The following is a 27,896-nucleotide window of genomic DNA, read 5'->3' as shown; positions in this document are numbered from 1 at the left end:
TCTTTTTCTTCTCTTTCTGGCATCTTTTCCCCACCTTTTCCCCCCTTTCTTTCTCCCATGTATTTTTTTTTTATTCCCATTCTGATGTTTCCATGTATTCTTATTAACTGACCATGATACAGAGCTGAAGAGGTACAGCATAGTGGTTAGAGTTCAGATTCTGGAGTCAGCCATATATCTGGCTTTGCTGTGTGACTTTAGGCATTTTATGTCACCTCTCTGAGCCTTGTTTTCCTCATTTGTAAAGTGAGGCCAATAATATAATCTAATTCACAATTACGATGAGTGTTTAAAAAGAAAATATGCCAGTTAGCACAGTTCCTGAAACTAAATGCTTAATAGGTACAGACTTCTTGTTTGGGTTTGATTATATCCTATCTTGTTCTGGGAAAATAATGAAAGTAAATTATAAAAATACATGCAGTATAGCAAGCTAATGTGTAAGTAAATGAATAACATGGAGGCCCTGAGAGTGGGAGGATAAATAAGATGGTGCTAGTGGTAAAGGTGGCACATAAAATTCACAGCTCAAGTAATAGACAGAGGAAACTCAAAACTTGGAGTACAGGCTTCTTAGAAAGCAGATTAAGGGAAAAACTGTCAGTTACATGATTCACAATCTTATTAATATTTTTCTATTAAGCTCCTTTAGTTACTTAGGGTGAACCCAACTATTTCTGGTACTAGACCCCAGAAATTCTTATTCAAGAGCCTCCATAAAGTTGACAGTGTATAATGTGAACAAAATTTTCAGAGTTAAATACAATGCTGTGCTTCATAGAATTCTTTCTGATACTTTCCCTCAATAGGGGCTGCTGCAACACCAAAATGCAATTCTGTAAAACAATGCTAGCTCTGTATACAGGGCATGAAATTTGGAGCCAGACAGACTTTGGCTTGAATTGTGACTTTGCTGTTGGACTTGCTGGGTGGTCTTGAACAAGCGATTTGATGGTGCTAGGACTGTTTCCTCCCCTGGAAGACAGATATTAACCCCTACTTTGCACAATTATTTTAAAGACTATTATGAGTGCATGAAAAGCACCTAATTCAGTGCTAGGCACATGACCACAAATGATAACTATTATATTGAAGTGGCATAGCCATGGGGTTTAAGTAAGTTACTCTCAAATGGTATGGCCAAATCCAAAAATAAAATGTAGAATATCTAAAAGGGAATATATGTCCTTCAGGCAACCTTCCATAAATACGATTTCTCATGACTGATTTTTGATAGGCACTGGGCAGCAAGCATTCGGCGTTATCCTCTTTTGACAAGTACTTGGAGTGCAAATATTCTGTTGCCAATTAGGGACAGACCATGCTTTAAGCCTCAGCTGAGATGGGAATATAGTTGACAACTCTTTTAAAAGTTGAGAAGCCTAACCAAAACATTCGTCTGTAAAATGCCACCTCGCCTCCACATGGACATGGGCTGAGAATGGGACAAGATTTTTCTCACAAACCTCAAAATTCTATGCCAAAGTGCATGACTGTGATTATTTTAGTCTGCAGAAATGTTAAAGAGAGTGTTATGAAACTCCCACTGCCATAGACATAAGGAAGGTCCTTACTAGCACACCCATAGAAGAGCTTACCTTTTAACTTTCTGTGAGTCTCAACCGAAACTTGCTTCCCTTAGATTATGAAATCCTGTTCACAGGGGTTGGCTGTCAGTGAGTGAAGTGTTACAAAGCATCTGCCAAAAGTAATTATTTGAGTTTTAGGATGATTAATCTTAACACCATTTTTTCGATGCTAATTAAATGGTAGGCTATTTATTTTTTAAGCTCACACCTATTTCATGACAATAACGCTATGACATCAGTGCTTTAGGAAATATTTGTTCTCTCTTCTCACTCCGCATCTAGCTCAGTTGAGAGAAAACAAGTTCATTAAGGTACAAGTGAAAAAGAAGAAAGTCTGGGTTGGTGTGAAAAAGGGTAGAGTGCATCCTGTTTCATCTCAATGGAAATTCCTTCCCATCAGGACAGTTTTTCCATGAAACCCAACACAAGATGACGCAAGGGGTAGGTTCTATATGATTACTAATCATTGGAGCCCCAGAGGACCTCATGCAACTTATTCATAGTGAATTCCTGTCTGTTTTGAAAAGTCTCAGCATGAGCTATCTGAAAACACATTGTTCATGGCCAATTTCATAAAAGGTACAATTGTCAGTAGTAGAATGTTGTGCCTAGAATCTGCCTGCTCTTCAGACAAAATTGTGGTCTGAGAAGGTTGACTTGCAAGTTTTTATGGGGAAAACTAGCCAAGAATGTCTAATGATATAAGCAAGTTGAGAATTTCGATAATAATGCTATTAAAAGGTCCATTTTTTTAGTGGGATGTCCATCCTAGGCCAGTTGCCTACCCTTGGAGCTGACACAGATGAACAAATGTGCAGAAATTGGAAACTACTATAGAATAGATCTAAAGGCAGGAAATCCTCTCTGAACTGTTTGTTAATCTCAACCTTCCTATACAACTGCCTGTGAGAAGAATGTTACTGGAAGCAAGTCAGAAATACAGGAGGGCAAATTTGGAGTCGTGTCTCTTGCTTAATAAAATGGGGAGGAGAAACCCAGGCAGTCAATTGAGATCTCACTCCCATCATGCCTCAAGAAGCTCTGTCCCCAAACTAATCCCGTGTCCTGAGTCCTAAGATCTAACAAACTTAGTTCCTTCCAAGCAGATTCCCTGAATTTTCTGAGACAATGAGAAAAATTGAATTTGCAGGTTCACTTTCAAATTATAGTTTATCTGGTCATCATACTTGCTTCACCAGTTCTAGTAAAACAGGTACCCTAAAAGTAAGTCTCACATTTCCAAGAACATACAGGGATTAGAGACCACTTTTTTAACTTATCAGGAGGCTGTTGAGAAGAAGGTAGAGAAGAGACCTCCCTTCATTAAAGTCTTTCCCAGTCTCTCCTCTTGACTGGAGGAGGCAAAGAGGGGTACCGTTACAGCTACCAGAAAGAGAATAACTGTGGCCCTCAGCCTACTTGTCTATTTTGTAGTTGGCCTCTGTGAAACATCTGGGACCTTGTGTGAACTTCATCTGGCTGTTGATGGTGTTGGAAAAGAAGTGAGAACCTTTGATGAATGTCCATAATGGTTCCCTAAATTAGCTGATCACCAGAAACACTGAGGAATAATGACAAATATAAATTCTAGAGCCCCACTGCCAGAGATTCTAGTTAGATCAGTCTGGTGGAGGCCAAAAGTGGTGGGTGAATTCTAAACTTTTGAAAAGCTGTAAAAATTTTATTGAAATGTTTGAATTGTCCTTTCTAGCTTGTCTTATATGTGTATGTGTGAGAGGCCAAGTTATGCCTTCAGATATGTCTGGCTCAAACAATTCATTCAGAACTCATTTTCTTGCCATTTCTTTGGTTTTCACTGTGTTAGCATTGACCTTAGATAGGATTTCTGCTAAGTGGCTATCAGTGCCCCGAGGTCTACATTCTTCTAGCCTTTGGTCAGAAAAAAAAAAAAAAAAGAGAGAGAGAGAGAGAGATTCTCTTTTTCAGTAGACCAAAACAACCAGAGTTGAGTCTCACTTGTTCTGCTTGGCCCATCCTTGAACCAGTCGCTGTAACCAGGAGCAGGTGCGGCTCTCATGGACCAGGTTTGAGTCAAAATGTCCATTTTTCTACTGCCAGAGTTGAACTCAGACACCATCACCTCAGAGTGGTAGAGGGTTTTTCCCAAGCAAGCTCAGGGTACTGAATAAACAGGAGGTGTCAACTAGAGATCAGTTGTGGATGGCCCAACAGTTCCTGATAAAGACAGTAATCAACATATATTTGATCAACTATAATAATAAAAAAAAAACTTATTGACAAAGTTACAGATTCCATACTGAAAATGAACTTTAAACAAATGAGTACTTACTGAGTTTGGTCAAGTATCAAAGACTATGTACAATCATCTTTTAAAAAAAAAAAACAACTATTGGAGTTCCTGTCATGGCTCAGCAGTTAACAAACCTGACTAGCATCCATGAGGACTTGGGTTCAATCCCTAGTCTTGCTCAGTGGGTTAAGGATCCGGTGTTGCCATAAGCTCGGATCCCACATTGCTGTAGCTGTGGCGTAGGCCAGTAGCTGCAGCTCCAATTGGACCCCTAGCCTGTAAACCTCCTTATGCTGCAGGTGTGGCCCTAAAAAGACAAAAACAAACAAAAAAAACTATTAAAATCCTCCCTCCCCCCCAAAATACTATATATTTGAACCAACAATTATGAGACTAGGAACTACTGCATATAAGAGATAAACTGATTAGTAATTTGGGGTGGGGCATGGTACCTTTCCACCCTCCCTTCCTGTACTAACTTCCTTATGCTGCAGAACAAGTCAAGATTCAACTTGGAATTAAGCTTGGAGTAAAACAAAAGAAACAACAATGAAAGCTGTAACCAAAACAAAACCCAGCACTACATTTTTTTAGGTAAGCAATGTGTAAGCATCTAAGACCCATGTCCAAAAGGTGGTGGAACTGAAAGGTTATGATGTAGCAAATTTCAGCTGCTTCCATGTAGTGGTCCAGGCACATGTTAGCTGAGCCTTGGCACTGGGTAGGTCTTGAAGATGTAAGAAGATTAGAGATTTTCAGCAAGGTGTAAGATTCCTCTGTGACAGGTTTTCAGTACCAGTTATCAAGAACATTTTCTTATCTTTGACACCTTTATCATCTTTATCTTTAACACAGTCTTTTAAATGAATCTTAAAATGGGAAGGGAGAAGTTCTAAAAGCAAATTAATGAAATAAGGACTTTAAATCACTTCATATAAGAATACTCTTTTACTTATAACAAGCTTTAAACATATATATTAGGACCTTTTCATGTGATCTTGAAGAGAGGCTACAAAAATTATTTAAAATCTTTCCATTCTTACCACCTTATTTCTGGAAACAAGATAATAAAGTAGAAATTAAAAAATTATGGCTAGAAAATATTTGTTTCACCTTTAACTCAATTTTCCTATCTGCAATATGGGAATAAAAATCCTTTAAAGTTGCCAAGGTGAAAAGTTAAATGGTCTCTTAGGGTTTAGAAATGCTTAGATATAATTATTCCTCTATGGTAATAATTTTATTTAATTAAAATTATTTAAAGCAGGCTTCATTTTCAATTCCAATTGAGGTTTCAAAATAATAAAATTCCTTAAATATATTAATAGCACTATATTAATCCCATGTAAAATTATTTCCTTAGAAGTGAGATAAACTATATCATTAGCGGCCTTTAATGAACTTTCACATTATAATTGAATTGATACTTCCATTCTGCAGTTGAGGGAGAGGGATCCATAAATAATCACTTAGTATTTATGAATACATACTTCCCATGGGATTGATGAATAAAAGTATAGATAGAGATACAATATAGATATAAATTTATATATGTGTATCTTACGTTATATCCATATACATAAACATCTTATATTCATACATACATTTGGTAAATGTATTTATACATTACCTATTTTACCCTGAACACTAAAATGTTTCAGCTGATTTGGGGGTGTCATTATCCATAACATTTCTTAATAGAAAAAAAAAAACAGCTTAATTGTTTTATGGGAGAAATCTTAAAAAATATTTCTCAGCCCTTTTTATTTTACTTTTTCACAGTGTTGCCTTTTTGTCTCTGATGCTCTAGCTGTATGCCAGTTACTCTTTATTTTGCATAGATTGGTCATAAAAGAGAAAGAAACAAAGCCGTATATAGACAACCCAGAAAAATTCCATGGTAGATAAGTGTTTTGTTTTTAGGGAGTATATTGCCCTCTCTTCGACAGCAACCCTAATCAGTTTACTTTGGCCGTCGTTTGCAACAAAGTGCTCTTTTTTAGTTGATATTTAGAAGCTGTACATAGCTCCCTGCCTTCTCAATATCCAGCTAGAGCTAGAAAAGAGGAAACATGTCACTCCTGCTTATTACAGCAGTAAACACTGAACCCAGAGTTGCCACTGAGTCAATGTCTTTATTAGAATGAGAAAGGTGATGAGCACTTCTGCACAGAGTGTGGTCAGACATGTCTGAGAGGCAGCAACGTCAATGAAAAAAGTGCAGTGTTGCCACAACAGTGAACTTGTGAAAGGTGAGCTGGATTCTGCCCAGTGTTATGCACTTAGAGGCAAAGCCACACCTGTCGCCCTGGGAGATTGAATAGCTCTGAGGCACTGACAGCAGAACAGGGAGCCAGTGTAGATTGCAGCAATTGATGGAGAAAATGGCTGTGAAAACAATGGGAGATCTGCCAGGGCTCACCTGCTTCTCCATGCTTGCTGTAATTTCATTAACTTACAAACACATGTATTAAGCTTTAGCGTGGGAAAAAAAAAACAAACCTAAGAAATGTATGCAGCAATATAGGAAGAGATAGGATTAGCCTAGAGTTTCAGAAGTGCTGGAATAAAAACGGTTAGAAGCGGTTTTCAGATTTATTTCACTCTTCCTGCTGTGTTCAGCAGTTTTCCTTTCTATTTTCTTGATGTAGTACACGGAGAAAAACAAACCCGACCAACCAAAGGGAGCTGCTGACTGTTGCTGACCAGAAAAATAAAACAAATCCCTCCTAAGGTTTTCCTGCTAGTTTTGTGGATGGAAGTGAGGGTGAGTGGTTTGATTTCCTGATAGGTGGTACTATAGGTAACTTGGTAATAGAGAAATTCAAATGAAAACTGGACTCCTGGCCCAAATTAAAAGAACACCCTAGCATGATTGCAAGTAAGAAAACATGGTCATATTTATCCACTAGTGTTTTCTTCTGGGCAGGGAAGATAACCTTGTATGCTTTATCCTCTTTTTCCTGTACTAAGATTTGCTTCTGTTTTGCTTCATCTGACTTTTTTTCTTCCCGCCTGTTGCTCTAAGCTCTTCTTCCTTCCCTCCTTTTCCATATCTTCTCTGACTGAGGTTTCCTTAGCATTTTTTTTTTTAAGTCATCCTTTCAGCCATTTCTTATTCACAGGGTAAGGAATTCTACAACTTCTTTTCAAAATTGATCATACTTTTCGCAGGCATTTAAAACTAATTGCATAATAGTCTCACCTTAGGGCGGAAACATTTTATTACCATTTTTCATCACCTTCCTCTAGGACCTTGCTTTTCCAATTATAATTAGCAGTGATTGATGTTGATGTTTGCTTTAGCTATTTCTTAATAGCCTTTGTGGAACTTCTCTGAACTCAGAGGAGCAGCAACGATTAGAAGAACCGTCATGTAGATGGTGTCATCAACTAGCATTTTAAATACTTTTAGAGTGTTGGCAAGTTACATCTAAGATCTATGAGCATTCATTGCCTTGGCCTGGTTTCTCTCAGTCTGTGGGTTGGAATTTACCTTCACAGAAATTAGCACTTTTAATTTTAAACGACTTTACTGAAGTATAATTTGTATGCCATAAAATTCACCCATTCTAAGTGTATAATTCACTGATTTTTAGTCAATTTACACAGTTGTACTATCCTTCAAGGCAACTGTAGTCACTCCCTGTTCCCACCATCGGCCCCTAGCAACCACTAGTCTATTTTATATTTCTGGTGACTTGCCTGTTGTACGTTTCACATAAATGGAGTCGGACAAGTGCAGGCCTTTACGTCTGACTTCTTTTATTTAGCACAGTGATTCTGACTCCAGGACAGAATGTGTCCATAGTGCCTTCTTTTTATTGTCACAGAGGCCCTTGTATGGATATTGTGCATGTTGATTAGCCATTTACCAATTGATAAACAGTTGGATGGCTCGCATTTGGGGGTTTTGTGAATAAAGCTGCTATAAATGAGCAATCACATGCAAGTCTTTGTGTGGAGATGTGTTTTCATTTCTTTTAGGTAGACAACTAAGAGTGGAATTGTTGGTTCATATGTTAAATTTATGTGTGTTTACCTTTTAAGAAGCTACCAAACTATTTTCCAAAGTGCTGTACCATTTTATATCCTCACCAGCAATATATAAGTGTTCCAGTTTCTCTATGTCTTCACAGTTTAGTGCTTTCTGCCTTGATTATAGCCATTCTAGTGGATGTGAAGACATATCTCATTGTGGTTTAATTTCCATTTCCCTAGTGGCTAACAATGTTGAGCATCTCTTCATGGGCTTCTTAGACATTCATGTGTTTTCACTGGTGAAATGTCTATTTAAATCTTTCATCCATTTAAAATTTTTTCGTATTATTCAGTTGTAATGTTATTGATATATTCTGGATATAACTCCTTCGTCAGATGAATTATTTGCATTTTTTTTTTTAGGGCTGCTGTTGCGGCATATGGAGGTTCCCAGGTTAAGGCTCGACTCAGAGCTGCAGCTTCCAGTCTATGCCACAGCTACAGCAATGCCAGATCCGAGCCATATCTGCAACCTACACCAGAACCCACAGCAACGCTGGATTCTTAACCCAGAGCAGGGCCAGGGATCAAACCCCCATCCTCTTGGATACTAGTCCGGTTTATTTCTGCTGAGCCACAAGGGGACCTCCTATCTGCAAATTTTTTTTCTCCCAGTATTTGGGCTGTCTTCATTTTCTTAATGGTGTCTTTTGAAGTACAAAAGTTTCTATGTACTTATGAAGTACATAATACTTCAAATGAAGTCTAATGCACATTTAGGTCATGTTTTTAGTGTTGTATCTATGAATTCTTTGCCTAACCCAAGGCCACAAAATTTTTCCTATGTTTTCTTCTAGATGTTTTATAGTTTTAGCTCTGTGATCAATTTCATATTAACTTTTGTATATGGTAATTTGATTACTTTTAAAGATATATTCGTTTGTGCCATCTTGCTTAATTCCATAAGCATACCTGAAGATATCTTTGGGAAAATTCCCAAGGCAAGTAGAGGGGATAGTTTTTTGGTTTTTCTTTGTTTGTTTGATTTTTGTATATCTGACCTAATATCAAACTGCGTTGTCTTTTGGTTAGTATTTAAATTTATTTATTTATTTTTTACAATATACAATAGCCTATAGTTTTCTTGAAGAGCACATTAAATTCCAAAAATCTCCAGGACCCTACTGAAGCTTGTGAGTAACTTAAAATTTAAGCAAAATAGTCTTTTAAGGCACTGTCCAAACAATGAATATTATCGTATATTGTCAACGAGAAGCCGATGATCATTTCATGAAAGTTTAACATCAAAGTTATCCCATCTGAAACCCCTTAATGTCCTCCTTTGTTTAAACAAAATACAATATGTAGTTATTTGGGAAAACAGCAGACTGCTAGAAAAAGTTCAAAAAATTTTGATTAAAAAAATATTCCAAGAAGTACATGTTCATTGAGAATCATGTATCAGTACTGTGTGGCTCACCAAAATGTGTCCACTCACAACAGGTCATTTTTAGAAATGAGGTTTTATGGGCAAATACAACAAAAGAAGTGCCTGAAAGATAATACATCTCAGCATCTCCATGTCCATGAAGTGAAAGCTTTTCTGAAAATGAAATGGCCTTCTTTTAGAACTCTGGAATCCTAAACTACTAGACATTTCAGGAACTATTTTGGCTGAAAATGAGATGGGAGCTTTTTCTTTTTCATAATTTTTATTACAGTGGAAGTGGTTTTTGTATTTCTAACAGTTTGACAAGAGCTAATTACAATGCGCTCATCTGTTTTGCGGACTAATTTGAGCCGTCGGGCATCAACACCATAGACATGCAGCAGCATTGCAAATGATACGCATGCTTCCTTTGCTCCAAGAATTTGTACTTGCTATAAAAGAAAACAGATTTGGACAGCCCTGAAAAAGTTGGGTTTGGTTTGAAGAAAACATTTCAGAATTACATTAGAGCTGGCCTACAAGTGAACTAAAAATACCTGCTCATCTCAGTGGTCTTGGCCCAGGGCCTTTCCTTTTACTGTAAAAGTCAGGCTGTTTGAACAGTTGGAGTGCGGCTTGCTTGCTGTCTAAACTAGTGTTCTCTGATAACTTCTGTTACCATTGAAACACAAGCCCTGTTGCATGGAAGAGAATGTTTAGAGGTGTGGAAAATAGCCAAGAGAAATGTATACTTAGTGTTCAAACCTCTAGGCTTCCCGGGTGGTAACTAGACCACTTAGATCTGTTAAGAAATGGGAGAAAGACAGTCATCAGTAAACATTACACAGCAAGGGTAAAAGATGGAATGGAGTAAAGAAGCCTGTTAAAATCAGCCTGAGATGATTATTTGAATTGCAAAGAGAAATGTTCAGACATAGCTAAAGCTGCTAAACATAACTCTTGAAGTTTTTCCAGAACAGAGGGATTGGGGGGAATGAGACCAGTGAAGGAGAAAATTAGAAAATTATAAGACAGAATGGGAGATGAAGTTTCAGAAACTGGTAAGATAGCTGAAATATATGATATTATTAGGTCTGAAATCTATTTATGAGGGTGAAAATTTTAAAACACGCTTCCTGACTTTGGCTCTGTGATTTTAAGCTTGCAATGAAGATATGAAATCTGGATAAAGAATAACCTGGCGTAACTGCTAGGTTATATCAGGAAGGATTAAAAAGAAAAATCAGTAGCCCTGGAGAGACAATCATGGTAAGTTAGAGAAGTCTGAGCGAGATAATTGAGTGGAAATGCATCACAAGGGTCCCAAATATCCCCAGACTTGGCAGAGATACAATCCTCTGCCTATCAGCTACTGGATAAAAAGACAGTCATCATCATTGATCATCTGCTTTTTCAGAGGTGTTTCTGTTCCGCAAGAGAGAAGGGAGACGGCAAAGACCATAGGACTAATTTTTAAAGTAACTTGTATCACAGACTCCACTAACATGTGTTTGGCTTGTTAGATAGCTGGGTATCCTATTTTCTGGCACATTATATAGAACAGAGGGAGTTTCTCCCCACGAGCAACTGAAGTGCCAGCTGTTGCCCTAAATATTGTACCTGTTCATGATGGAGATAGCTTTAAAGCCAGATTTCAAGCTTAGGGGAAATTTTACATTTTGTACATCAGCAAACATTGGTATCAGATTTATGTTTCTAGATGAAGCATTTACATACACACAGAGTAGAGCTGATCAAGAACCTACTTCAGAAATAGTAAGGATAATAGGTTCATTTCTTTACAACTTTAAAAGATAACTATCTTTAGTAAACTTTAACAAACTTCTACAGCACTTCTGAAGTCCTGGGAGATATAGAAAGATGGCCTATTTATGTGACAATATCCCTAAATAAAATATCACCTTTAACCCATCGATTTTATTAAGTAATTGTTTAAAAATTTAAAACACAGGAAGCAATATCATAATATTCTATAAGGACTTGGGTATCACAGGAAAAACATGCCTTTTTTATTGGCACTGGGCACACAACTACTTGGAAAGAAGAAGCAAATTGAGAACCAACATAAAAAGCCCCCCCCCCTTTCTACTTAGGGAATAAATCAAACATGAAATGTTCTTTATCTATACTAGTGAGTTAGTCATGCATCCCTCCAGGACTAGGTGGATCCTGTAGATATGGAATTCTAGAAAAAGACAAGCTTTAATCAGCTTCATAGGCTTACTCATTCGTACATGTTTTTTGATGTCGTTCTTGAGTATTTTTTAAGAGCAGTTGTTACTCGAGACCAGCAACCTCCTTGTGGACCAGATAATACCAATGCACCAATTCCTCTTAATTGTTCATATTTAATCATTTAAAACAATAAATATGTGTTGCTCTGTAATCTTGCAAGCATGACGTTACATGAAACCTGTTTTTGAATGAGTAGAACTTCTGTGAATGATGAAGCTATGAAAATTAAAAACATAATTGTACTTGGTTCCATAGCAGGCATTACAAACTACTAGGTAAGTACTAATTTCTAATGAAAGGTATATTAGAGAATCAGCATTTTCCAGGCATCTGTAAGCATTTGTCACTTTCATTCTACATCCAAACTTTTACTAACATGAAACTCACAACATTGCAGGAATTGCTTATCAGTTATTCATGTTGATGTGATGCTCAATTTGGACACACTCTGGGCTTTACAATTTGGAGTTGTCAGTGTTCTCAAAGCAAAGCCAGAGCCTTTCATCTCTGACTTTGATAAAAATGATGCGAAATAGTGGTACAACTTGTTAGCTGAGAAAAGAAAAAAAAAATCTAAATAAATAAATAACTTTCCAAACCTTCTGGCTGGCAGGTTCTATTGATATAATATTTCCATCAAGGAGAGTAGGGCACATTATGCTATGATTAGTTGATAGCACCTCCTTGGAGGTTGTTTTGGTCCATTTTGTTATGGAGATTCTTCACTGGGTGTTTCTATGAGTCATATTTAAGACAGCTTCACATGAGTCCTATCTAGTTGTCACGCTTGCGTCTTTAATAGACAAAGTCAAGCTTTTCAAAAAGGACTAGATGTACTGGGATGGTAGACTTAAAGTTCAGGTAGCAACTTCAAAAACCCCACGTGCAGTATTACTGAATCAGAACTTTCTGATGTATATTTACAAGTGGTCTAAGTAAATCCCAACAATTTTTTGGCACCATCAGTAAATAAATGAACCATTATAGTATATGCATTCAGTTCAAAGTTTTGCCAATAAATCAACCAATTTCTTATTTTTTTTTTCTACTCCTAACCATATACCTCATTCTGTCACCAGAACAACAGAGATAGATGGTTCTGTTGATGTATTTTGGCTAATCAATATAAGGGATCATTTGCTATAGAGTACACTCTGATTTTTTTTCCCCTCTAAACACAATAAAGCGCGCACACGCACACACATACACACACACACACACACACACACACACACACGGAGAGAGCACAACATAACACATCACAAGTCTCACCAGTTCGGTATCTGGTTGTAACTGCTCAAAAAGAAAGCAGTAGAGAGAATTACCTAGTTCTTATTCTGTTGGGGGAGGAAGAAAAGCCACTTAGTATGCATGCATATGAGTGCAATAAGGCTCCCTGGATCATTGTGGCAGGACCACAAGAAACAGCTCAACAAGGTAGAGCAATCCAGTAGGTCTAAAGTTGTCACCGATTTCTTTCTACTATTTATTTTAGAAAATTGTCCAAGGAGTTCCTTCTGTAACTCAGCAGTAACAAACCTGACTAGTATCCATGAGGGTGTGGGTTCAATCCCTAGCTCTGCTCACTGGGTTAAGGATCTGGTGTTGCTGTGGCTGTGGCGTAGGCCAGGAGCCATAGCTCCGATTTGACCCCTAGCCTGGGAACTTTCATATGCTGCATGTGCAGCCCTAAAAAGGCAAAAGAAAGAAAATTGTCCAAACAAAGCAGAGCCTCTCTTCAAGAGAGCAATGTGTCATACTTTAAAACCACCTTGAAGAAGCTATCGTTAGGCTGGGAATTTATCTGGTTCACATTGCCTGTCTTCTCTCCCCTGTTGATGGAGGTGGTACCAAGAGCTCTAGTGGAATCAACCAGAAATAAAGACCTTAGAACAGGTGGTGACACCATCTGGCTATTTAAATCAAGGCTGAACCACCCCCTTCCCAGAAAATGAAGTTCTGAAGTCACTGATGATGTGCAGAGCCTAATGTAATCCAAGGAAAAGTAAGTGGGCAGAGCGGGTTCACCTCCAATTCTTCTTTGGACATATTTTTAAGAAATTTGAAGAATAATGATGAAGAGAAAGAATCCAGTGCAAATACAAATGAGTGACTGCAATTTGTTTTCTCTCCTGCTCTCATGCCATCATCTAGGAAACACACCTAGCCTTCTTCTAGGTACATTTGTATACATATATGCATACTGCTTCTTCTTTTCTAAGTTAATGGTAGAATATTCTACTGTCTATGTGAGAAATTGGCAGTGTTTCTCAAAGTGGAGTACTGTTAGCATTTGGGACAGGGAACGTTTTCATGGGGTGGATCTGTTCCACATATTTCAGGGTGTTTCACACCCCCGCCTCACCCCATCCGAGACATTGTGATAAGTAAAAAACATCCCTCCAAGTTTCCAGATGCACCTTGGGGGAGGGAAGTTGCAGCACAGCACCCAAATGTTTGAAAGGTCTCCCTCTTCCCTTCCTTCCCTCCTGTCTTTTCTTGTGCCATTTTTTTGTATTTAATGTCAGTTGATAGGATTAATTCTCAAACAGTGCTTTCATTTGCTTCTTACTGTTCTCTTCACTCATGTGTTTCATTTGACAAATTTTAACCTTGATGATGACTTCTTCAAAAGGAAAGGCTGAATATGTTAGGTTTCACTTTGCATCTGCCAGCTTTTTCCTTTAAGGCCCAGTCTTTCGGTAGATGTGAAATAGTTTCCTTTTAGGGATTAATTACCAAATCCAGTTTTATGTGTTGCTAGGCCCCTTAAAGTTTTTATTTTGTTTTTAAAGCATTGACTAGTTCTTCAAAAGGCAAACACTATGTATTTATTATCTTATTTAAGGCCCCTCTCATATTAGCAATTATCCTCACACCAAATGCTCTCTGTTTGGGCAAGCATGCATGCACTTTTGATATATTTCCTCATCCTATTTTATCTGAAATAGACATTTTTGAATGATGAAACCAACAGGAAAACATTAGAGGGTGAAGCTTGGGTGAAAAATGGGTTAATACTGTGAAGACCATAAATGTGTTAAGTTTAAGGGAAAAAAAATGAATTGAAATTAGGGAGGAAAAGGATTTTCTAAAAGGGCCGTGAAATAATTAATTGTTTTGTAGGAGATGGCCTTTCCATGTAGGCAGAGAATTTTTTCTTCACTTCTTTCTGAAGAGACAGTCAAATAGAGAATCTCATCTCTTAATTAGAAAGAAAAATACTCATCAAACACATCTCATCACTGGAGAGCTAATGATCCACAGCTGTTAGTCTGAAAGGGCAGGCTTTTTTCCTGAACAGTAGGAAGTGTTAATCATTTTGGATGAGATTTCTTTTTTAAAATATACTGGAGTTTGCAAAAGAATAGGATATTCAATATTCCAACTTAAATGATTTTTTTGAAGTGCACTCCCCCAGGGATACAGTCATGTGTCACACTGAATGATCATTGAATGCAGGCATCTTCCACTGCACTTCAATGGGAGCATCAATTGATGGGATGATGTGGATAGCCTGGTCCTGCCTGGGACTCATAAAACCCCAGGCTCAAAGGAAGAGGAATCAACACCTAAGTAATGGTGTTGCTCTAAAATCTTAATATTTTGAATTATTCACTCTACTCTTTATAATTTGCCTTGTTTAAATATAAGTGAAACGCCTTAGCCCACCTTCACTTAGCTTCTGAGTAGAAAAGGTCTTTTTGTTTGTTTAATCTTCATGTGGAAAAGTAAGGCTTTTTTTTTTTTTTCCTTCAACTGTAAAATGTAATTGGCTCATTCATTTTCCAGTCTTTGCCTTTAAAGCCACCTCGATAACCTCTTCCAAACATTTTGGACAGAAGAAAACCCCACTTAATAGAAACCTTGTGAATAGCCAACCTTGATTATTTAGAGCCATGAGAGAAAGTGAGAAAAAGGAAGAATGAAATTGGCTCCACAAACCTCGTTTTGACCATTCATTTCTGACCTTTTTGTTCTGTTAAACATTTACCAGAACACATAAGAAGTGGTATTCCATTTCTTTGCACTGATGCAAAAAATAGTTATCCAGGAGCAAGAGGAGGGAGAAGAAACAGATTTAGAAAACCTACAAATTTGAATGATCAGTTTCTAAATAACCTTTAGAGCGTCAACATTCACTATAAAATCCTTTACCACAGAGGCAGTGGAGCATTGTGGGAAAAGCACACTGGATTGGGAATTAGCTGATTCTGCCACTCAGTACAGGGTGTCCTTAGACAGATCTCAAACTCCTGAGCCTGTTTCCTCACTTGTAAAATGAAGAGTCTCAGCCTTCCCAACCTGCCGTGCAGGACTTTCTCTGTCAAGTTCATTTTATGCCATCTGATAGAAGATGCTTGTTAGGACAAATTATGTCAGTTACCTTTGAAGAAGGCAGTCCCATCTCCATTTTATAGAAAACAGACTCAAATAAAAGAGAATAAATCCCTTCCCAAGGTCCTGTGTTGATCAAATAGGAGAAATGGAACTAAAACCACTTCTTTAGGCTCTTGGTCCAGACCATATTTTTCTATACCACACTGTTACCTTTGGAAAGAAAGTATGTATCAGTTAGCACTTGCTGTATAACAAACTAGTCCATTAGTAGTGTAAAGCAACTACCATTTATTTAGTGATGATTCTGTAGGTGAGCAATTTGGACCACACTCACCTTCTTTTGTTCTCTGCTGGGCTTTTATGCATTTCTGGTCAGCTTCTGGTCATTTAGGCTTTTTTACTTCTGGATGCTGCCTGGCTTCTACCTGAGGCAATGAAGACAACTGTCACATGTCTCTTATCATCCAGCAGACTAGCCTGTGCTTTTGACATGGTGTCTCAGGGTTTGAAGAGGGCAGAAGGCAAACCCCAATAAGCAAGAGCTTCTTAAGCCTGTATGTTTAACATTTTTGCAACTCTTCCCTTTGGCCAAAACAAGTTATACGTTCTATGTCCCAGTGTCATTGTGGAGGGTATTGTAAAAGGCATGGGTACAGGGAGGTATGAATAAATTAGGGTCATGACTTTCTGCAGTCACCACAAGCTAAATATAAAAATACTGAAAATGGGACTCACTTTATCCTCTTCCTACTGGCCACTCCCATGGCACATGGAGATTTCCAGGCTAGGGGTCTAATGGGAGCTGTAGCTGCCTGCCTACGCCACAGCCACAGCAACATGTGATCCGAGCCGTTTCTGCAACCTACACCACAGCTCATGGCAACGCCAGATCCTTAACACACTGAGCAAGGCCAGGGATTGAACCCACAACCTCATGGTTCCTAGTCAGATTCGTTAACCACTGAGCCACAACAGGAACTCCGACATGGCCTTTTAAGCATAGTTCTTATGCTTGAAACAATCATTACCTGTGAATTCTAAGTGGTATGTGAAAAACGATGAGCTGCAAGAAAAACCAAAAAATTATATGTAGTATGAGCCAATATAGCCCTGCTTATAATAATACCTAATGCTCATTGAACATCTCCTGGGTGCTAAGTACTGGGCTAATTCCATCTCAATCTGTAAATAGTATGATTTCCACTTTTCTAATGATAAAACTAAGAGTAATTTAGTAACTATCCAACAGTTACCTAGCTAGTGACTCGTGAGCTTAGATATAAAAATGGGCCTAACTTGAATACCCATGCTTTTTCTAGTGCATCACACTGCAGCAGCTTTTGAGGGATCCCGTGGTCATGGCTAACAGTTCAAGGCACATTGACAGAGAGCATCTACCATCTAGGGTAACACATAAAACTCTCAGTATCCTTTTTCTAATGAAGAAGGTTAAGTTTACTTAATACCATTTGATTAGCGTCTCATGAAAATTTTCTGCTATAGAATTTTAATTGTAAATCAGAACAACCACCTAGCGATTTATAAAATAAAACCACCAAATTCTCAAACTGGTTTTAGCTTCTAATGAGCAAGGCTAACTAATATAGGGCTAGATGTTTTGTTCTGAGTGCTGGCATAGATTTTACAAAAGTAATACATAGTCCAAGCTCCTTAGTATAAGTGTAGGGGGAGATGGGAGAGGCAAGAAAACTGGTACAGAGAAAAAAAGACATGATTTCATACTGATGAAATCAAAGGAAATTAAATACTGTACACATGTGCAGGAGTCCATATTACCTAGTATAACCTTGAGAAATTCTATATTCATTAAATCCTCTCATGTCTGATGCAAGAAAAACAGGTTTTTGTGTGTATGGATTGGGAAAAACTCCTAGGCATTTTATGGTTTATATTTCTGCTTCATGAAAAAGTATGGTCAGGACCAAGGACAGATCCTACATTGTCTTGGCCTTCTCCTTCTGCTATTCTCACACTGAAGACTCAGCCAAAAGTGTGGTTTATTGGAGGAAAAAAAGGAAAGGATTCCATTTTAAGGCAAATGGGCCCCAGGGAGAAAGGAAGCTTGAGTGTGGAAAGAATAGGCTAAAAGGTCCTGTTCTTTCTCTGAGGGCTTCTTTAATAGAAAATCATTGCTATTAACAAGTATTAGAATCATCACTAATACTATAGAGACCAGTTGCTTTTTTCTTAATTATTCTTAGCAATGTGAGTCCAGAGACCATGTCTTATCCTAATTTTCAGTACCCAGTATTGCATAGCACATAGTAGATGTTCAATAAATATATTTTATTGTTGATCTATATTCATAATCTTTTTAAAAAATTGAGATATAATTAACATAAAACATATATAAGTATCAGATATATAATGTAATGATTCAGTGTTTGTATACATTGTGAAATGGTCACCACAGTAAGTCTAGTTCCTATCCCTTCCGCATATAGTTACAAGTATTTTTTTCCTTATGATGAGGGCTTTTAAGATTTATTCCTTTAGCAACTTTCAAATATGCAATACAGTATTATTAAATATAATCATCATGCTATACACAATATTCCTATGATTTATTGTTTTGTAACTGGAAGTTCATATTTTTTGAACCCCTTCACCCATTTCACTTCCTTCCCTGCCTTCTGGCAACCACGAATCTGTGTGTTTGTTTGTTTTGTTGTTAGATTCCATGTATATATGAGATCATATGGTGCTTGTCTTTCTCTGTCTGACTCATTTCACTTAGCATAATACCCTCTAGATCCATCCTGCTGTTGCAAATGACAAGATTCCATTCTTTTTGTGGCTAAATAGTATTCCATTGTATTTATAGCATAACTTTTTTTTTTGAAGGGCCACACATCTGGCATATGGAAGTTCCCAGGCTAGGGTTTGAATCAGAGCTGCAGCTGCTAGCCTACACTACAGCCACAGCAGTGCCGGATCCCTCAACCTGCTGAGCAAGGCCAGTGACTGAATCCACAACCTCATGGATACTGGTTGGGTTCGTTTTGCCTGAGTCACAATGGGAATTCCTATATCATAACTTCTTTATCTGTTCATCCATTTATGGATGCTTATGTTGCCTCCATATCTTGGCTATTGTAAATAATGCTGCAATGAACATGGGAGTGCATGTATCTTTTTGAATTAGTATTTTTATTTTCTTCAAATACCCAGAATGGAATTACTAGATCATATGGTAGTTCTATTTTTAATTTTTTAAGGCACATCCATACTATTTTCTATAGTGGCTGTACCAATTTGCATTCCCACTAGCAATGCGCAAGGGATCCCTTTTCTCCACATTCTCACCAACACTTCCTATTGCTTGACTTTTTGATAAGAACCATTCTGACAGGTATATCTCATTGTGGTTTTGATTTGCATTTCCCTGATGATTAGATGATTAGCATCTTTTCATGTGCCTGTTGGCCATCTGTATGTCTTCTTTGGAAAAATGTCCATTCACATCCTCTGCCCATGTTTAATCAGTTTGCTTAGTTTTTGCCTATTAAGTTAAATGTATTTTGGATATTAACTGCTTTTCAGTTGTATAATTTGCAAATATTTTCTCCCATCTAATGGGTTGGCTTTTCATGTTGTTGGTGATTTCCTTTACTGTGCGGAAGCTTTTTCGTTTGATGTAGTCCTACTTGTTTATTTGTGCTTTTGATGCCTTTGTTTTGCAAGTCACATTCAAAAAACTATAACTGAGATCAATGACAAGGAGCTTTTTACCTATGTTTTTCTCTGGGGGCTTTATGGTTACATGTCTTACATTCAAGTCTTGAATACATTTTCCGTTAATTTGTGTGTGTGGTGTAAGACATTCTTGTTGTATTCTTTTGCATGTGGCTGTCCAGTTTTCCCAACATCGTTTATTGAAAAAACTGTCCATTCCCGTAAGAACTGAAAATTACAGGCCAGTATCCCTGAGAACGGAGGTGAAAAAATTCTTAATAAAATTTTAGCTGGAGTTCCCACTGTGGCACAGCAGAAACAAATCTGACTAGGAACCATGAGGTTGCAGGTTCAATACCTGGGCTCATTGAATGGGTTAAGGATCTGGCATTGCGTGAGCTGTGGTATAGGTCACAGACACAGTTTGGTTCTGGCATTGCTGTGGCCGTGGTGTAGGCCTGCAACTGTAGCTTCAATTCAACCCCTAGCCTGGGAACCTCCATCTACCATGGATGCAGCCCTGAAAAAAAAAAAAAGCCAAAAAAAATAAATAAAATAAAATATTAGCAAACCAAATTCAATAATACATTAAAAGGATCATTCAGTATAATCAAATGGGATTTATTCCAGGGATGCAGTGATGATTCAACATCCATAAATCATTCAACAGGATATACAACATTAATGAAGGATAAAAATCATATGATCATCTCAGTAGATACAGTAAGAGCATTTGACAAAATTCAATATCAATTTATGATTTAAAAAAAATTCTCAAGAATGTGGGTATAGATGCAGTGTGCTCAACATTGAAGAAAACACAAATAAGTGGAAATGTATTCCTTGCTCATGAATTGGAATAATTAATATCGTTAAGATGTCTGTACTACCACAATTATCTACAGATTCAATGCAATCTCTATCAAATTCCAACAGCATTTTTCACAGAAATAAGCAATATTTAAATTTGTATGAAACCCCAAAAGACATGAAATAGTGAAAGCAATCTTGAGAAACAAGAGCAAAACTGGAGGCATCATCCTCCCTGATTTCAAACTAAACTACAGAACTATAATAATCAAAACATTATGGTGTTGGCATAAAAACTGATTACATAGATCAATGGACTTGAATCTTAAAGAGCCCAGAAATAAGGTTATGCATATATGGTCAATTAATTTTCAATGAGGTAGACAAGAATATGCAACACTCTCTTTTGACCTTTTGAAATCTTCAATTAAATTTTGAGAAAAGAAAAACTAAATGCTTTGTATTTAGAATTTATTCAGAGTTGTCTTATTTTCTTAAAAGATTTTCGAGATCATGGGTTCTACTTAGTTACTCAGATATTAGATTCTGAAAGAGCACAAGATAGGGAAAAAGACTATTTTTTCACTACCAGCATTCATAAAGCTAATGCAATTTCTTTCTTTGCCTTTCTCTTCTGTATCTTTGCCCACCCTGTGTTCTGGTATTCATGTTGTTTGGGCATATAAATATCATAGGTATTCATGATATGTGTGTTGTGTCAGTTCTGAATGCTGTATTTTTAGAAAGCTATTGATATATTGATTGAGATGTGGTAAGAAGACGATGTCCACAATGGAGAAGTGTCCAGAAATCATACCTCATAAGTGGTACTTTAAGCAACTAGTGATGTTGAATTTATGGAAGAGATATGATATATGGATAGATAACTTGCAGAATTATCATCCTAAAATTTATTTGATGCAACCCCTGGCCAACAACTAATACCACTACATGAACATTACAAGGAAATTCATTCTGGCTAACATCAGGATTCTAACACTAATGAGTGAACATTACAAGGGGGAATGTATATGCTCAGTAGGTTAAAAGGCATTACAGTTGGTGATATTTAGCAAGGGAAAAACCTGAGTCTCATCCATGAGGCCAGAATACACTGAGTCAAGTGAATGTCTTTGGCAAAGGCAACTATATAGAAAGGTCTAAGAGGAAAGACAGTTCATGACTGCAAAGCCAGAATGGAAAGATAATTTTCTTGAGACCCTCAGATACTTCTTCTACCTTACATGCCTCAGGGAGAAATTTACTAGTGGTATCCCAGGTTGTAATTATGAATACATTTTCCAAGAGACACTTGGTTTTAAATAGTAACTCTATCGGACTTTTACTAATACAAATGATTAAATAAACGTATGTTAAATGACTTGGGGACCCAGTACATATTTATTCCCTAATTCATCAAATATATATTTCTTGAGCACCTACCCCAAGCACCATTCTAGCCTCTAGGAATAGAACAGTAAGCAAAGAGAAAAAGTCTCTACCCTTAAAAAGTTTATATTTTAGTGATTTCCAAATTTTACAAATAAACACATAAACAATTAATATGGATTCTAGTGCCCCCCAATTTTCCTTTTGTATGTGCTGGTGTCTGTCAAATGTGCCTTAAATTTCTTCCTGAATAAAGAATTGTACTTTAAAAATTCATTTTAATAGAATAATCATAGCCATCAGTTATAATTTGTATCATCTTTAAATAGATTGTATACATTTCAAAAGTTAAATATGAATATTTTTCTTTTCTGGAAATCTCTATGCTTTTCTTTTGGTGAAACAGAAGATATGGCTCATATTTCATGCATTAACATATTTGAGACTTTTCTTATTCAGGAACTTCAATCTATAGTTACCATGTAATTCTGTCCAAAATTCATTTCTTGGGTTACTAAACCATTATTTATGCTTTTTTTGTGTCCATCTGGGTTATGAATATCAAATAATTCAGTAAAATATACAGTTTTCAAAATTTAATATCTCTACTTAATATTCTGTGATAACCAGAGATCCTATTGTGGTGCAGTGGAAAGGAATCTGACTAGCATCCATGAGGGTGAAGGTTTGATCCCTGGCCTTGCTCAGCGGGTCAGGGATCCAGCGTTGCTGCTCAGACACAGCTCGGATTCCACATTGCTGTGGCTGTGGCGTAGGCCAGCAGCTGTAGCTCCATTTGATCCCTAGCCTGGCAACTTCCATATGCCAGTGGTACAGCCCTAAAAAGAAAAAAAAAAAAAAAAGTCCTGTGATAACCTATGTGGAAAAGAATCTGGGAAAAGTGGATATGTGTATATGTATAACTGAATCACTTTATTGTACAGCAGAAATTACATAACATTATAAATCAGCTATACTATAAAACTTTAAAAAATGAAAAAAATACCCTATTTAAAAAAGCTTGATGGTACAGTAATGTCATAAGTTATTTTAAATATTAAAGAAGTGATATTAGAGGTGATCAGGTCTACAGACCTGTGTTGAGAAATGAAAACACTGAGGCAGAGTGACTTTCTAAAGCCCAGAACCTGTCTTCTGGCACTCAGGCCAGGAGTCCCTCCACCATTCCATTCAGGTTCATTTTCTTTGCAATTTGAATAGACTGTGGGCTTGGGCTGAGGTTCATTAATAAGGCCGAGAATAGCCTTTGCTGCTGAGAATGCCTGATGTGAGCATCCTCCGGGCACTGCCCCTCACCTTTCTCACCTGTGAAAGGCAAGATGTTTGTGGGACCCCAACCGGCTAGCTTAAATTCCCAATTATACTCTGCTTCAGCTAACTCTTAGCAGGCAGATGACTTTCTCGGTTTTGTTTTGTTTTGTTTTGTTTTGTTTTTGCTTTTTGGGGCCTCACCAACGGCACATGGAGATTCCTAGGCGAGGGGTCAAATCAGAGCTGCAGCTGCCAGCCTGCACCACAGCCATAGCAGTGTGGGATCTGAGCTGCGTCTGTGACGTCCACCACAGCTCACAACAACACCAGATCCTTAACCCACTGAGAGAGGTCAGGGATCGAACCCTCAACCTCATGGCTCTTAGACTCATTTCTGCTGTGCCATGAGGAGAACTCTGCTTTCTAGTTTTTACTATTAGAATATATACTACCTGAGGACCTTAGTTGACAAATAGTTAACTTTCTAAATTTTGTAAGGTATGGATATCATTTTATACGGTAATTTTTTGAGCACTTACTGGGTACCAATCAGTGTGTTAAATCCTTAATACATTTCAACTGTTTAATTCTTTTTCAATTTGCCTTTTTTTAAGGGCCGCGCCTGTGGAATATGGTGGTTCCTAAGCTAGGGGTCGAATCAGAGATACAGCTGCTGGCCTATACCACAGCCACAGCAACATGGAATCCGAGTGGCGTCTTCGACCTGTACCACAGCTCACAGCAATGCTGGATCCCTGACCCACTGAGTTAGGCCAGGGAATTGAACCCACATCCTCATGGATGCTAGTCAAATTCGTTTCAGCTGAGCCACAGCAGGAACTCCTCAGCTGTTTAATTCTCACAGCCTCTCAGGTGGATACTCTTCTCACCCGCATTTTACAGATGAAGACAGCAAAGGGAGGATATGTACTGGGCCAAGAAGTTACAGGACTAGCTAACATCAGGGGTAATCTGGCTCTTAACTGCCATCTGACTTAACATTACTTTACTTGGGCAGCAGAAGCTATGGACCCAGAGAATTTAGATGATCTGCATGGTTTTAAGGGCATGAGGAAGGGTCATGCTTTATATCCAATGCTGGTTATTTTACAACGCAGATGTTCTGAGAATGGCTCTTTCTGACAGCCAAGGTGAATTCTGCATCTTACATTCCTCTTACACTTTTAAAAATCATTTACATACTTAAAGAAGTAAGGAGTCTTAAAAGATAATAAAAGTAGACATTTAAAATTTTCCTTTGACAAAGGTACCCCGTTTTTAAAATAGCTGTTTGATTTCTATGGCAATGCTGAATGTTTTTACACTTGTTGGTAGCAGTGCTTTTATTCATAATGTGAAATCTTGGGGGCTCTCTGGTGTAGACTTGGTATTTTCATCTGCCTATTATGCTTGTTACATTGTGTTATCCAAGTGAGATTTAAAAAAAAAAAAGTCCCTGATATTAAATGGTGATTCATCCTTTATCATTAAGGCAGGTAAACCGGTTATTTCTGACAATGTAGTGAAGCTCATTTTGCTGCCTTTTTTTTTTTAACTTTGTTTTGTCCGACCTGACAATAATTTCATTGGAGGGGAAAAATTAAAATTGCCTTGCTGACAATGTAATGATATTGGTTTTTCCTCCATAGAAATTAAACAAAGTAAAAATCTTAGTGACTTTCCAGGGGTCAGTTCTGCTTTTAGAAAAATACCTAAGAAGTTCTCAAGGCTTTGTTTTCAAGATAAGTCTTTCCGTTATGAAGCATTTAGTTGTGGGTTTTTTTTTTTTTTTTTTTTTTTTTTGAGTGCAGTATGGATAAGAGAATTCATTTAATGAAACTCAGTGTTGACTCATCTCCCTTCTCTCTCCTCCAGCTTTTTCTCTTTGTTGTCTGGAACTTTGAGCTCTACATGATACCACTGGTTTTGTTGTTACTGTTGACATGGAACTACTTCTTGATAATATCAGGGAAAGATAACAGGCAACGTGATACAGTAAGTCTCTACTTTCTCTTTTGTGTTTTTGTTCTTAGGCCTAGTCTCTCTGACAAGATAAACATTAAACTTTGTTTTACAAACCAGAAATTCTATCTGCAAATACACAAATTTGGAGGAGAGTTTTATCAGTTTGAAACTAGCAACTGTTTGGTCCTAACACAATAGAAAGTATTCACCTCTTTCTGGCATTACTCATTTTGGTAGGAACACACCAAAGAATGAGTTATGATGTTTAAGTGTAAAGTGGTTATTCCAAATGATTGTTCTTTAATTCTCATTTATTTTTATGTCTTAGTGAATCCCGAGTTAAGACATAACGTCACAAAATAATCTATGGTCAGACCAAACAAATGTATTTTATTCAAGATATTTCTCTGTGATCCATCATTTGATGATTGTTGGCCTAGAAGAGTGCATAAAGTCCCTTAATTCATTGTTCATTCACTGATGAATAACAGATACCCTCCTCTGAGGCTGGGGTATATTAGGATACTGACTCAAGGATCAAGAGCTTGCATTTAACCGAGGGAAAGGTATACTGAACCCACCTGCCCTCTCTGGTATTTTTGAAGATTTTTAGAAAGTAAAGCAATCTCTTCTCTCTCAGAAAGTATTTTAGACTGCAAAACCAAAGCTAGCCATGTTTTGATCACATTTGTTATTCTCCTGTCAGCCTCAATGCCCCTTAGATTATCTGAGTCACTACACCCCTAGCAAACATATAGCTTCAAACCCTTCCCACATATCAAGAAATGGGAGGGGGAGGGGCGTGTCTTCTCCGCATGGGACATTTGCATTTTATAACTCTACAGATAGCTGGTGAGAATGAGTTGAGGGTTTGTCACACTTGAGAATCTATTTGGTAGCTATTTGCCCACATCAGATTACATAGGTTTTTAAAAACTTGCCATTAAGGGCCTCCATTTGACTTATAATAAGGACTTTTGCCAAGTAGTGTGCCCTTAATGATATGGGAAACAGAGTTATTTGATCTTAAACTTAGGAGTATTATATAATACTTTATTAGAATAGCATCATAATGGTTGCACAGACATACCTATGGCATAAAAAATTTTTCCTGTTAAATAACTCAAACAAAATGTACTTGAAATGATTACACAAGCAAAATATACTTCTTCAAAATAATTTTTATCATCGAAATAAAACTCCAGATGTATAACCACCAAGTACATGGCAAAGTTGCCAACAACACACCATGTTTGTTTCCCTGTATTATTTGTATATGTTTCTCTCTGTCTCATGAGATTATAAATTTGAGGTAGGGAACTGTTTATCTTTGTACCTGCCACCATCCCCAGCACGTGTTTCACAAGTCAGATTTCTCCAAACATTTTTTGGTAAAGTTTATCAAACCAAACATGATATTGCCATTAGAGATTTTAATGGTTAGGCATCATCAACACCAAGAAGTTATTGTTATTATTGGCAAGGATTTTACAGATATTTATTCAACTTGCAGACAGAGAGACAAGCCCCAAATGCCATAAACATTGCTGTCATGGGGACTAATAGGTACTTTTATCAGTTAATCTACAATGCTCTCTTTAAGAAGATAGGACTCTCTTAGACAATTGCTTTTTTGTCCCATTTATTTCAGAGAGATTGTCGAGAGAGAATATCTACTTTTCATTCAGTTGCCTTGAGACAAATTTGCAAATAAGAATGTTTGCAAATAGGAAAAAGTGGCAATTTAATTTCAGCTTCCTAATCTTATGATGGGGCTTACCTTCAATATTTAGTCATTGGTTTGTGTATTCTCTCTTTGCTACACAAACCTGAAGTTCATTTTGATTCTTCTTTTATAATTTTCATCCTAATTGAATTAGAATTTGCTTGTTATCTTCTTCAGAATATACCTGCCTTGGCTGGAAAGGTCCGTGTTTAGAAGGGAAATAATAATATATAAGGTATTCCCTTGTACTTAAAATTCTCTGAGAATTGTTATGATCCTATTGAAAAGCTGTATATTATGTAAATTTTTCTACTGCCTTTTTTCGTAAAATACAGTGCCAATATTTACAAATCTTTCCTTCTGGGCACATCTCTGACAGACTCCCCTTTTTACCTATGGACAACATTTGATTTCTCCAGCACAGCCCACTGTGAAACATTCTATAGTCTAACTTTCATGGAATGCCAACTAGACTCCATAATTCCCAGTAATTGCCTTTTATTTGCCCCAAACACACATATCCACATATTCGGTTCTTTCTAGCACCAGAACAGCAATCACAACGTTTCATTCAGCTTCTTATTCACTGGCTCAGTTGAGACCTTATGTAACTCTTAAATCCAATTTGTCTAATTATGTGTTTTCTGCCATTTCCAGCTGTGCATTTGAACTGGTTGTTCCTTTTGAAAAGAAACCTGGATTATACTTTGCTCGTTATAGATTATACACACGTGCATGCATGCACACACATACATATAGACGTATAATCACACACGCACACATATATGTAAATTAAAGGAAGTGTTTGTAGAGGTTGCCATGCTGTGCTTTAGTGACCTCATTGCATAGTGGATGACGCTGGAAGAATGGTATTTTGCCCGAAGTCTTTACTGGTATCCTAAAAGTAATGCAGAATTTTTCAATAAAGGTGAAAACTTTAGGGAATCTCTGAAGTGCATTAATTACGCAGTTGGCTGATTTCAAACCAGGAAAATTTCCGTTTTAGGAAAAGGTGGTGTGGGAAATATTCTGTCACACACAAAAAAATCATCTGTACATTATTCAGCTGAGGAAATTCACTTAGAATGAAAATTGTAAAAGAAAAATCAAAATGAACTTCAGGTTTGTGTAGAAGAGAAAGGGAAATCATATTGTCATGACATCAGAAAC

At 37.2% G+C, this 27,896-nt stretch overlaps 1 protein-coding gene across 7 annotated transcripts in view; it reads left to right on the top strand.

The window, feature by feature from the left end:
* Window positions 1-27,896, top strand: part of MCTP1 (multiple C2 and transmembrane domain containing 1) — a 539,003-nt gene that overhangs the window by 414,299 nt on the left and 96,808 nt on the right. For all 7 annotated transcript variants that reach the window (XR_007134536.1, XM_047778307.1, XM_047778303.1 and 4 more), the window contains one exon: window positions 24,911-25,030. Coding sequence is in view for 6 of the 7 variants with exons in the window: in XM_047778307.1 (XP_047634263.1) it covers window positions 24,911-25,030 (120 nt within the window). In the remaining variant the exon portion in view is untranslated. The remainder of the gene's footprint in view (window positions 1-24,910; window positions 25,031-27,896) is intronic.

The sequence above is a fragment of the Phacochoerus africanus genome, chromosome 4 (assembly GCF_016906955.1).
Source record: "Phacochoerus africanus isolate WHEZ1 chromosome 4, ROS_Pafr_v1, whole genome shotgun sequence".
Lineage (NCBI taxonomy): Eukaryota > Metazoa > Chordata > Mammalia > Artiodactyla > Suidae > Phacochoerus > Phacochoerus africanus.
This window is presented reverse-complemented; position numbering and strand designations above follow the sequence as displayed.